Here is a 13252-nt window from a genome sequence, read left to right as displayed (position 1 = left end):
TTCTTGATTAGGTATTTTAGATGAATAGCTATTTTAAAGATTTCATTTACCTACCAATAACTAAATCCACAAATTTTATTCAAAGTCACCTCATGAAATCATCCATTTTGCAATTGTGTGGTAGGTATTCTACATTAATGATAAAAAGATTCTAAATTTCACAACTTAATTTTTAGGGTTGTGCAAAAGTTTTCCGTCAACACGAGATAACAGCCCTAACCGCCTTGAAAATAGTGGAGATAGTAGTTTTAACAATCTGGATACCTCAACAGATATAGGTCCCAACCACCTGGAAATTTCTGATGATGATTGTATTATTGTTGAAGAAAATATTACTAGGAAACAAATATTCTTTTTATCCCCACAAAATTTTTTGTCAAAATTTTTTGCGCCAATCAAAATTAACAGCTTTCAAAAAAGTATCCTCATTGATAGGTTATATATGTAGATAAGTTATTAGGACTAAAAAAAGCAGGTAGTGATGAAAACCTGTTAAAAAATTATTGAATCTTAACATTAAAATTATTGGTAGAAAGGTTAGTACACTGCAGGTTTGTACCAACCTATCTAGATTGATATGAGTACTATCTATATTAAGTGCTAATAAAAAAAAAAGTTTGATAAAACTTTGGGTACTAGTACGATTTATAGTCAAGTGTCTGCCACCCTCCCTGGAAACAGTAAAAATAGGTACCTAGTCATAAAATGGATTGATAGACATTATTTTATATGAATATTTAATTTTGATTCCAGAAAACAACCAATTTTAGAACATGTAACTGGATATTATTTAAATCCTCTCTACAGGTGTTCATACAAAACATTTAATTCTCGTTTACATATTTTAATTCTTAAAAAAGGGTTAATTCATTGAAATCATTGCACAGAAACTCTCAAATGATTAGAATTGGGAAGGCTTGAATAAAGCGAAATATTTATTATACTGGAGAAGCCTGTTCTTGTTTGTGTAGTTTAGCTCAATGCCGCCGCCTTTTTTTGAGACTCTCAGTTTTAAAATGAAAACTAAGAGGGTAGGTAAACAGATTTATTTACCACCAAAAAAGGAATTTGTACAAAAATACTTTTTAAGATGGTAGGTGCTAGGTATGTATTGTAATCATAAATAGTTAAATTAGGTAAGTAGAAAACAATGGCATTAGACAGAGGTAATTTATCTTTGTGCTCAGTTATAAAAAAAACAGTAACAAGCCCTTTTTACTCCACAGGGGGAGCATAGGCCGCTGACAATTTGTCAGTGTTTCTGTAACAATGTGGCTTATTTATGGATATGGGATAGGGTTGTCAGCCCTAAGCCCTATGATTGCGGTGTAAAGCATCCATTTGCCCATCAGACAACCAACCCTTTGATTGCACGACCTTTGTCTGAGAAGTCCTAACTGTGCATGGTAGTGAGTTGCGACTGTTTTTGGCCAAGGCATTCCCCCTACTCTAACTATTTATGTCGCGCGACTGACATAGCAGCAATGGGAACCATTTTTAACGTCTTTAGTTATGACGCGGTGTCAGACCGAGATTCGAACCTATCACCTTCCCGACGACGAGCGGATGCGCTAGGTGTTGAGCCGCGGTCGCGGGTCTTAATAAACTATAATTAAGTTATAACTATAATAAAAATGTTTTGCAATTTAAAGGGATGGTTTTTTGTTAGATACTTACCTATTAAAGTTCATATTAATATGGCTTTATGGCAGTACCAACTACCTGATGGTTGAACTAACTAAAAATGTCTGGCTTGTAAAATTTGTATGAACAATATAATTTTAAAAGTGGAAGTGAACCTAACTCAGATGATAATTTATCCACAGTGTCATCAGTCATCTACATACCCAAAAAGTCATCAGTCATCTACATACCCAAAAAGTCATCAAATTCATCCAGGAAAATAACATACTTAAAAAATCCTGAAAATTTGCTGTATTCATTAGAATCCGGTGGATAGGAACCGGTTCTCGTCCATACGAAAAAACTATGTCTAGCATCGTATTATATCCAGCTTTCTACGAATATAAAAATGTATACATTCATAAGATTAAAACCAGTTTTTTGCCCGTGCCTTCGGCACCTCGGGGCTAAAAAAACTGGTTTTAATCTTATAATTGTACATTCTATATCCGCGGAAAGCTGTTTATTATATTACAGACAATTTTCCATTAATACTAAAATAAATATAATTTTTCATTTTAACATCCGCAGAAAGCTTTCTATAAAGATGTATAGGTAAATAACTGTTCTAAGGCTGCATCGTCTAAATCATAAGGATAATTCATACTACGATAATACTTTATCAGACAGGCATTACTCAATATAGTTATACAGTTAGAATTTCAAACCAAATTTTTGCAGTTAAAGGTGTGAGTTAATTTAAAAGCTTTTAATTATAAAATATATAATATGATTTTTATTGATTATGAATTTAAAGTATGTTATGATAGATCTAGTGCTACTGATGACTTTGACTTTAAATATACAGGAATATTTTCTTACACAAAGTTGAAGTTATTTTTCATAATAGTGAAAAAAGTTTGTAATACTTTTATAATATTTGTATATTTGACTATAACAAAACATTTGGCATGATAGCTATAGATAGTCTGATTACGAATAGATAGGAATACTTGGATATTATGACAAGGAAATTTTGTCGTCAATTTAGATTGCTAACATAGTCCTCAGATATGGTTATCATGTTCTTCCATGATTAGAAGAGGGAATAGGGTAAAGTCGTAAGGGGGTAGGGGTACTGTTATATTAGCCAGCTGGGAGAAACATCTTATTTTGTAAGAAAATAATAACAATTATTCTAAATAGACTTAGATGCTTTTCGTTCAGTGAAGTTGAATCAAGATGTCAGAATAAACATCTCTAAATGTAATCTGAAAAATATTCAAGGTATAAAAAGTTAAGTTTAATGTAAGGAAAAATTTGGTGGTTTCCTCAAAGTGCACAGACACCCCCCCCCTCCCTTTTTAAAAGCGAAGCTTTTCTATAATTAGGGTCCGTCCGTCCGTAACGGATAGCTTTTTTCGTTAATTTAAGCCTTATAGAATTGTCCTATTGATTTCAAACTTTGCATGGTGATTCCTTTAGTAGTTAGGTACGATTTTGAAAGCGTAGCAACTCTATAATCATTACCAAAATGTCCGTACGTCCATTTTAAACATGTTGATTTTTTTTTTCTTTTTTAACAACAAATTTTTACAAGATTTAATCATCCGATTGATCTGATTTTTGGTATATTGATTCCTGGGACAACAAAGTATAATGTTATAAGCGAAGCAACTCTGTAATCAAGTCCTAAAAATGTAAGTATGTCCATAAACATTATCCTGTATCAAGCAGTATTTCATCAAATTTGTTTACAATATTGCTTTGACTCTTTTATTTTATTCTGATTATGCAGTTCTGACACTATATAAGTGTTAATGTCCCTTTGTCCTGCCGTTTCAGTGCTTCGCTTTTATGGATGTTGTCATTCTTGTTTTGTAATAAATTGAATGGAGTAGGGATCGTGTTAATTGTTACTAAAGGCTAGATTGATGTTTTAACAACAAAAAGATGGTAAAATAGAGGATTTATACTTTTGGTTTCATTGCGATTACAACAAGCATCCAAATTCATCTTTTAATTAATAAAACTATTTTAGAAACCTGGAATTGGAAAAAGTTAAAACCATGTAAAATACAACTTAGTCTAAATGAATTCAAGACTACCACAATTAAGGAAAATTACCTAATGATAAATAAAGAAAAAACTATGTTCAGAATCCTTTATGTTTTCTCAAAAGTTTTTCTAAAGTAAGAGAGACCTCTCAAATTGCGTCTAACTATTTTGTCAGTTGCTATGAGAAAGTTTGAATCTTTTCTTGTGACAAAAAACCTTAAGATTAACCAAATTCTACATATTTATAAAAAAACTAATATAAGTAGCGGCTACGCCCCCTAGAGGCCTCTAGGGGCACTTAAGGAGGATTGAGTTGAATTCGATAACCAAATTTTTCATTTTAGATTTTAAAAGAAAAAGTAAAAAAAAGTTTTTAAAAAATTTGTGAGGATAATTTTTTTCTAGGGCGATTTCGATTGGGAGGGTGGTGGTACCCTCCCCCATATTAGTTATAAACCTTTCCAGGACCTATGAGTAGCTACCACATCGGTTCATTGGTTAGCGAGAACCTTAGGTACAAACAAACAGACAGACAGACATCCTGTAACTTTATTATGAGGATTATCATTATGATTGATACAGATATCACCACCTACCTCAATACTCTCTTCACCAAGAAAAGAAGATTCGATATCAACAACAACATTGGATAATGTCAAAGATTTTGAGTTGTTTGATGAAAAAGGTAAAATGTATATTTAGAAGTAAAACTACTTTACAAGTTACCTGTCTATCAGTATTAAATGTTTACTAGCAGTTGCCCCCTTAGCCTCTAGAGACATCTAAAGTTTTAACGGAGAACTTGGTCGATTATGTCAATAGCGGGTTATGAACGTACAAACAAATAAAAAACATAATGCTTGGTATATGATTACCTACACCACTGGACCGTCTGAACCAGATATTATTTGAAATCTTAGTGCTAAATGTATTTTTCTGGCCATTTTCTTTTTTAGTAGGTACTTAACATTTGGTAACATTTTTATACTAGAAATCAAGGAGGGAGCTGACATTGGATTGTAAATTACACTGGTGCAGTCCCAAATTTAACTCATCTTATTTTTTGCCTTAAAAACATTGGGGACTTTTATAGAATACTCATTGATTCCAACCTATTACATAGTGTTTTAACTTTTCAACCAATGATTTTATCTTTTTTTGTTTTAGGCTATTTCCAACCTGTAAACCAAATTGAAGATAGAGATGATATTTTTATCAAATTTTCGCTTTGTGATAAGGAAAGAATTGTCTATTTGAACTAGTGCACAGGTTTTTTTTTATTTCTTGTAATTATAAAAAAAAAGGGGGAAGGAAAGCTTACCAATTTTAAATTATGGGAAGAAGGCACATCGCATCTTCACGCTTTTGATTAAAACTATATGATTGTTGCATATTTTTTATGGTTCTGATCAGGATCTTTAAATCATTTAGCTCTGGAGACATTAGTAAAGTGGAAGAATAGAGGGGGTAAAAGTTAAGTAGCTGTACTCCTACCGATCAAAGAGCCCATGATTTAACTTCGTTGGTTCGAAGATTTGTAAGCTTACACTTTTAAAAAGTCGAGTTTTTAAACGTTATTTATGTTTAAAAACAACACCCACCTTAGATTTGAAATTAATGCTTTTTTTCCTGCATGTATAATGTATATTTCTGTTTTAATAAATAATTCTTTTGTTAGCCGTACCAAAAAGTTGGACCTATAGATTCCTATACAAAAACGTACGACAGAATAAAATGTACAGTAAAAAGCTACTGTCTAAACTCAAGCTGTGGAACATCTGTAACTGTGCAAAAGTCTGATTTTTCCAAGAAATATCAGAACTTTTTAAACGAGCATGTTAAAATCAACTCCAAGCCATGTGTAATAACAAAAGTGAACCTCCCTAAAAGTGGAGGTTATGTTCATAAAAATCATCTTTCAAAGAAAGACAAAAATTACGGAATGCCAAAATCGAAAAAGATGGATTTGATACCTCTTCCAAAAGTAATGAAACAATTAGGTAAGTTTATTTCAATTCCATCCTTTAATGAAGGGACGAGTCAGAGATCTAAATGGATAAGACAATGGACGATAAATTGATGTATAACCTTAATTTCGATAAACATTGTCCTACCCCTTATTTAAGTATATTCATAAAACGGACGCGCACCAACTATTCTATTCCCCAACAAGGACAAAAATCAACATATGTTTTAAATTTTTCACAGCCAAGTCATCAAAGTTTCCTAAGCCAACTAATGAGAAATCGTTTTCATAAAACTTTGGGTACAAGTCTAATTTACATTCCAATGTCAAATTTCTTTCTTAAGTAGATAATAGTTGATAATCTTGAATATTTTTTTCATATTATTGTCCTCATATTTAATTAGGAGTCTCTGAAGAAATTGATGTGTCTTTGCTTACAAAAATGTCTCCCTCTCTGTATCAGTTTAGAAACAATGAAGAAATAATAAAGAGAGTTGCTACTTTTATCAAGGTAGGTACCTATTAGTTCATTAGCAAATACAATAATTTTTAAAATAATAGTTCCATAAGTGCATACAATTGTACAAGGAATTTAAAGTATAAATCCTTAGGATATATTTGTAGAATTTGATAGGCAAATAGTTTTATTAAAAATGATTGTTAGCACCACTTACAAGAATAAAATAGTTAAAGAGAATGATTTTGTGATAATAAATCACATTTAAAGTTGCATACCTAGGTATATTACAAAATCATACTTTTAAGTCTTAAAGTCAATCATCTATATCTAGTGAAAACATTTTCAATTGTTGAAACATGAATTAAATACCTAGTTGATTTTTTATCCCTTTTTTTAACTTCTTCAACCATTTTTTTAAAAATCTGTAGGTATTTACTTTCTTAGGTACTTTTTAAAATTAGTTTTTACTTCTTCAAACAATTTTTATAAAGTTTATTGGTTTAATTTCAGTTTTGCCACGAAAGAATGAAACGTTGGGAACTGAAAAGGATGCAACTAGAGGTATACATTTTTTTTCTTTAAATCTTAAATAGGTAATTGCCCAGGGGTGTTAATTGAAAAATGAATCAAGTAGCTAAAACCACTATACGATGTGATATCCATAATATTTTATTTTAGGACGATGGTAGAGATGAATTATTTGTATACAAGAAGTTTACAAATCTTGCCAGAGAACTAGACAGGAAAACTAATACCTATTAATTCTTTTTTTTTTTTGATGTTACCTATGTATTTTTATACTTCTTGTTTGTTAGGTTAAGTAATAGTTAAAAGAGCCTAGCAAGGATTGTTCACTTCATTGTAGGGATCTTGTAGGGGGACGGGGTTTTGGTTGGTGAAAAAAAAGTTTTGAGTGAAAGCCCCAATAAAACTAACTTTCTGGCCTGCGGAAACTTGTAGTATTAGATCCTATCTTAACATGAAAAAAAATTAATTTTTTCAATATCATAACGATTTGAGTTGATTTATATTTCATAACATGAATAAGTATTTTTTTTCAAAATATATTAAAGATTTTTAAACAAGACAAACGAAATTTATTTATCAATTAAGACTCAATAAACATATTATTTTAGCTTCTAACCATGCAAGTCGTGTAGTAATCTCCCTCTCTTCCTATGCTAAATATAATTGGATATTAAATGTTATGTTAACTGTAGAGGAACACAATATCTACGAGAAGACCTATTAGAGTCCTTATTAACCATCAAAGGAAAAGAGGAGCTTCTAAGCATTGTTCTCTTCAAATGTTGTGCCTACAGACTTATGAATAAGGTACACTAAAAATAATTTGAAAACTCATGGGAAAAGATGAAATAATTAGGAAGATTTAAGATTATTATTTTAATTTGTTGGCCAAGAGTCATAAATTAGATGTATAATACAGCCTTGTTTTATTTATTATTAACTAAACTTCAGCATCTGTTTTATCGAAGTTAAGGCTCCTTTAAAATAATATATAGTGGATTAAAGCAGGACACCTTCCAATATAGGTAAAACTTAGTAGGCTCCTGTTAGGAATACTGGCGTGAAATCAGTTGCTGAATTATTCGTCTACCATAATACTTCCTTGAAATTATATAGTTGTATTTAATTTCTATACATGAAAACAACAATTTGTTTTGCAATATTTATTTTTTTTCTATTTGTATATCGATTGGTACTTTTTTAGGTTGAAACATTTAAGCAATTTGGACGGATACCTGGCCCTGGAGAGTTCAAGGAGTTCTGCACCCTAGCAAAAGCAATTCTAGATCAGGAATGGTTTTATACAATAATTACTGCAATAAACTCGGCAAAACAAATGTTGAAGAAATACTTCCCCATTCCCCCCTCTCATCACCATAATATTTTCCAAAGAAGTATATTTTTTTGGGGGAAACAATAATCATTTCCTTAAAAATTGTAGAAATCTGTTCTGGACAAAGTATACCTAGTCTCCATTAGGAATGTAGATTTTATGTTCTAGCTTGTTTGTAATCCTTTAAAAAGCACAGACAAATCTCAAACTTCTTTTATAAAAAAAAATTGCGAAAAATATCTTAGCTATGAGCGAGCTGCATTCCTTGTAATTATCATTAAAAAAGTATACGTTTTGGTTAGATTTTTAGAAATATGCATGTATTTACCAGTTTGAAATGTTAGGGTGATACAGTATTTACTGGTGTTCATCAAAACATGGGCTTTGACAGATATACAGATACAGTAAATTTTATAAAGGTAATACAAAAAGAGTAAGTTCTTTAAAACTTTACTCTGCAAAACTTATTACCTATGTCTTTCTGTTTGTCTGTAACAGTATCTTGTTTCTACCAAATACATTCCTGAATATGGCAGTTGTTCTACTTTAATCCACCATGAAATATGGAAGGATGGTATTGTTTACCTAATCATCGAAATTGTCAGTAAATTAAATAGACATGAACTATTTCGTCCAAAACTGCATTTGAGTTTGATAAACAATCACCTGCAACGGCCAACCCCGACAAGTAGGTAGTTGATAATTTTTAAAGTTTAATGTTATCTGTCTTTTTAGGACAACCTTACTGAGTTGGTGAAAGATCTGTTGTCAGCCTCTGGAACAGAGCAGGCATTTGAAGTTATCAAGGCAATCAAAAATTTTGGTAATTTCTTTGCTTGGCAAGTTGTCTGCGATCTTACAGAGGTTAATTTGATCAGGTACAACTTAACTTTAATTTAACAGCTTATTCAAAGATTTTATTTCTATGCAAATACCATATACCTATTCTATTTTGGCTACTTTTGTTCTTGTTTTAATGAAAATAAGCACAAAGAACTAACCATTCCTGTCGTCAAATTATTAAATTAAAAATGGAGGATCGTCAACCTCCACTCCTCTAACCTCAAATGCCCCTAGAAGCAATTTTCGGATTTCGCAAAGCTTTTCCTTTTTGGATGTTATCATCCTTGTTTTCAATAAACAAGACATAGGGGCTTTCAATTGAATAACCTTTCAGCTATAATAATGATATTAAATCTATTTATTTTATATCTTTTATCACGCAACAACCACTCTGTTTAATTTTAAAGTTTTAAATTTATTTTAATTCTATTTAGATGTACTGAAGACTGGGCATGTCTAGGGCCCGGGGCTGTTAAAGGACTTCAGTTTGCCCTGAAGAATTATATGAGACCGCAGCAAGGAACTAAGTTTCTGGCAAAGTAAGTTTTATTTTCTATAATAGCGGTTGCGCCCCTAGAATCCAAGAACTCTGTTTTCAAAGGAGTAAGAAGTGGGAAAACAATGTATGAAACCAATGTATAAGTAGCTTCTCTAAAAGGGAGAACTCAATCAGTTCTGCAGTTATTGACATCTAAAAGTTGATTTTGAATCATTTTTAGTCCTATTATAATTCAAAAGCAACCAATAGTTTTTTTTTGTAAATTAAAAACCGTCCCCAAATTTTAATAAACACGTTCTTTCATTCGTTGGCTCAAAAACTTATTTTTATTGATTGGGTTATACATATACGAGCAGTGTCCAAACACTTTTAATAAGTTATGTACCTAGCATTTACAATATTTTTGTTGTTGTCAGGGTGCTGCAGGAGGCGGACCAGGCCTGGCTGGAGCTAAATATTCCTCCAGGAATCAAAATTGATGCAAAACTTGTAGAACATGCTCTTTGTGAGTTCAATAAATATTGCAGGTATCTTTTTTTTTAAGTAGCGAAGCTACTCTACATTTTTTTAATAATTACTGAACATCTGCTCTGTAACTCATTGTGTTCGTTTGCATAGGCGTCCAAGGGGGGGGGGTAATGGGCCATTTGGCACCCCCAAAATTTTTTGAACAATACCCCCCCCAAAAAAAATTACCCCTACCTTGGGGGTGCCGTAGGCACCCCAAACGATTTTGGGGGGGGTATTTACCCCCCCAAACCATTTGGGGGGGGGTAATTACCCCCCCAAAATAAATGTTCTTTAAAAAATTTTTTTGGGGGGGGGTATTTACCCCACCCACCAAATTGAATGTTCTTAAAAATAAATTTTACTGAAAATTTTTTTTGGGGGGGGGGATCTATGATGTAATTGTAAAGCACTGAAGATTCCATAAAATAGATACCTAACTAAATTAAATATTTCATTAAATAATGAAAAAGAATTTCTATGGGCGATTTCTTTTGGGAGGATGTCAGGGTGTCTCAAAACTAGTTATAAAACTTACCAGGACCTATAAGACGCTTCACTTTAAAGTAAAATCATATTGGTTCATTGGTTAGTGAGTTAATTATTGTATTTTTATGTTCTAAAGAATGAGATACTACTATATATTTGAATAGTAGTGGCGCCCTTAGCATCTAAGAACTCGTGTTTTCTAAAGGGTAAAAAGGGAGGAGAAAAATAGCCTAAAACCACTCAAAGGATTGTCCTATAATAGTGTGGAACCATCATGGGATCTATGTGAAGCTTTCCTAAAAAGGAGAACTCAGTATTAAAAGTAATGAAATCTGAAGCTATAGTCAAATAAACCTTACTTACTACTTTATGTTATAGGATAGTACTTATTAACTTAATAGATTAGGTAGGTGCTTTTTTTACATAATTAAATTACCCCCCCCAAAAATTTTACCCCCGGGGTAAATTAGTTTGGGGGGGGTAATTACCCCCCCCAACAGATTTGGGGGGAGTATTTACCCCCCCCCAACAGACTTTAGGGGGGGTAATTACCCCCCACCAATCAAATTTTACCCCCGGGGTAAAAATTTTGGGGGGGGTAAAAAAAAATTTCGGCGCGCTTCGCGCGCCATTTTACCCCCCCCAAACACGAATTACCCCCCCCCCCTAAAATTTTTTACCCCCCCCAAAAAAAAAAGCTTGGACGCCCCTGTTCGTTTGTAAATCCATGATTTGTTTGCTTCTCTACTCATGGATTTTATCATCCTTGTTTTTTTATAGGAATGGGACATTGACAAAGTCCTACTTTTAATAATTCTACTATCCATAGTTTTAAAGATACGTTCTCTCATTCATTGAATTAAAATGTTAAGATTTATTTTCTTTTAGATTTGCTGACCAAGGGGTGCCGCCTCGAAAATTTAAGAGTCGCAGCTTCCTTGATAAAGATAGGAAGTGTTTGGTCTGTCTTAAACAGTCAAAACTGGGTAATTATATTTTATAATTAAATCAGAGTTCTGATTTTTTTTGGGGGGGATCATTGAATATTTAAAATCTACCCAAAATAATCCTTACATAAAAGTGGCAGAATATCAGTGTCTGTGTGTATTTGTATTGAAAGATCTCGCTAACCGCTTCACTGGATCGATATGGATTATGGCTATAACTTACATTAGTTTTAGTCTAACCCCTCCCCTTCTTTTTTTAAAGTGACCGTAGAGAAAATATAATTTTAAACTACCTAGGCTTAATTTCTTAATAACTATGGCAATTTGGTATTTAATACCAAGCAAGGGACAAGAATAAATCTTTTTAATCCAGCATTTGAGGAATCTTGATTTAAAATGATATTAACACCTCAAAATATTGATTTTAAAATTTTTCACCTTATTTTTATTTTAGATAGTGGAAAGTATTTGTTTTGTATTTTCTGTAACCGTCCGGCACATCTATCCTGTCTAAACAAGAGCAACAAAGATCCAAAACCAGATGTTCTCAACTTTTCATGCAAAGACTGTAGGTTTATTAATGATAGAACATTTCCATCATAATAGTTGGTCATTCCATGAATACTATTACTGAGTATTACAGTTATGATTTTTTGCTAATTGCAAAACAGATTAATTGGTTTACCAATTTGGTGATATTCAAAATTAAACCCATTTACTTTTTCTTGGACAAACTTTACCAATTTATCTTGAACTTTTATTCTACTTATTATCATTTTTAGTAGCGAAGCTACTCTATAATTCAGTTTGACTGTCCGTTCACTGACAGTCCGTAACGCTATGAGGGAATTATGATTTTCAAAATAGATGGCTGATTTTTTTGAAGATTCTCTGTATCCATGAGCATCCAGTATTTTATTTTTTGTCAGTCGGTCTCCCATTCATGCAATGAAAAACCTAAAAATGTTAAAATATAAAACTACGTGAGAAAGGTTTCGTCATTTTTTCTCCAATATAATATTCTTGATTTTAACGAATGCTCTTTAAATACCCCTTCTCATTATACCCATCCATGATTTTTTGTGCATAGCTACTTATTGATGTTGTCATTCTTGTTATAAATTTATGCATGTTTATTTTTTGTCATAAGTCACTCAGGAATTTTTAAGATTGATGTAAAATTGCGGTTTTTAATATTGATTTAACCCAGCTTTAAACAACAACTGAAACTAAATTACTGGATTTAAACTTTATATAAATTGTTATGTTTTTAATTTTTATACCTTTTTCTAACCTTTCAAATATTGAAGTAAAATCAAATCATATGTGAATAACAGTCATATATATTAAACTATTTCAATGATTTTATTTTAAGATTTAGAAAGACAAAAATCGCTGAGCATGCTGAAGAAAAAAGACTGATTTTTTACTAATTCTAAAATAAATAGGTATTCAATTCACATCTTTGCCATAATTACATTCTTTTATCTTAATTACCTATGAACTTTTATTATTTTTATATTAACAAAATAGATTATAGTATTGATTCCCATAAAATTATTTTTTTATTGTGCATGTATGTATATAGTTTATTTAATCTAATGTGTAATGTAATATTGTTGCTTAAATAATGTATTGATATTTGTATGCATTTTTTATATTATTTTTAAATATTTTTTTTCACTTTTACTATAAAATGTAGGTATATTTTTTAACAATAAATTATTTAAAATTTATGGTATGTTTTTTTAAACAACAAAGCTTTTCTATTACTCCAATATGTCGGTTTGTAAAAAAAAAATTCGTTACTATCAGAGATAAATGAGTGAAAATATTTTTTGAACATTACACTGGTCGGTTAATTGGTTTTTAAAAGCAAAAAAAAGGTCTGTTTATATAATAATATTAGGTTTTTGTTAAAAAGAGAGAAAAAAAATCTGGGGTGTAAAATGAACAACTACTTATCAAAAATACATACTATCATGCAGTGGCGTGCACA

At 31.4% G+C, this 13252-nt stretch overlaps 1 protein-coding gene across 1 annotated transcript; it reads left to right on the top strand.

The window, feature by feature from the left end:
- Positions 1–737: 737 nt before the first annotated feature.
- LOC145332640 (uncharacterized) lies at positions 738–12989 on the top strand. The gene is made up of 19 exons (XM_080177650.1): positions 738–807; positions 1789–1899; positions 2454–2491; positions 2830–2910; positions 3665–3741; positions 4264–4366; positions 4849–4919; positions 5360–5681; positions 6052–6158; positions 6618–6668; positions 6786–6850; positions 7328–7442; positions 7840–7927; positions 8314–8387; positions 8704–8846; positions 9246–9350; positions 9727–9837; positions 11195–11292; positions 11708–12989. Exons 8-19 carry the CDS (start codon positions 5624–5626, stop codon positions 11854–11856), a joined length of 1164 nt encoding a protein of 387 aa, XP_080033776.1. The 5' UTR covers positions 738–807; positions 1789–1899; positions 2454–2491; positions 2830–2910; positions 3665–3741; positions 4264–4366; positions 4849–4919; positions 5360–5623; the 3' UTR covers positions 11857–12989.
- Positions 12990–13252: the final 263 nt, after the last annotated feature.

The sequence above is a fragment of the Acartia tonsa genome, chromosome 11 (genome assembly GCF_053477335.1).
Source record: "Acartia tonsa isolate MP-2025a chromosome 11, ASM5347733v1, whole genome shotgun sequence".
NCBI classification, from domain to species: domain Eukaryota; kingdom Metazoa; phylum Arthropoda; class Copepoda; order Calanoida; family Acartiidae; genus Acartia; species Acartia tonsa.
Note: the sequence above shows the minus strand (reverse complement) of the source record. Positions and strands in the feature narration are given on the sequence as shown.

What these genes read in the sequence shown, in the direction of transcription:
- LOC145332640 (XM_080177650.1), top strand. Translation starts at nt 5,624, where the DNA reads ATGCCAAAATCGAAAAAGATGGATTTGATACCTCTTCCAAAAGTAATG. An exon ending in AAAAGTAATGAAACAATTAG is followed by an intron (nt 5,682 to 6,051) that starts GTAAGTTTATTT and finishes ATATTTAATTAG; the next exon opens with GAGTCTCTGAAGAAATTGAT. An exon ending in CCTACAGACTTATGAATAAG is followed by an intron (nt 7,443 to 7,839) that starts GTACACTAAAAA and finishes GTACTTTTTTAG; the next exon opens with GTTGAAACATTTAAGCAATT.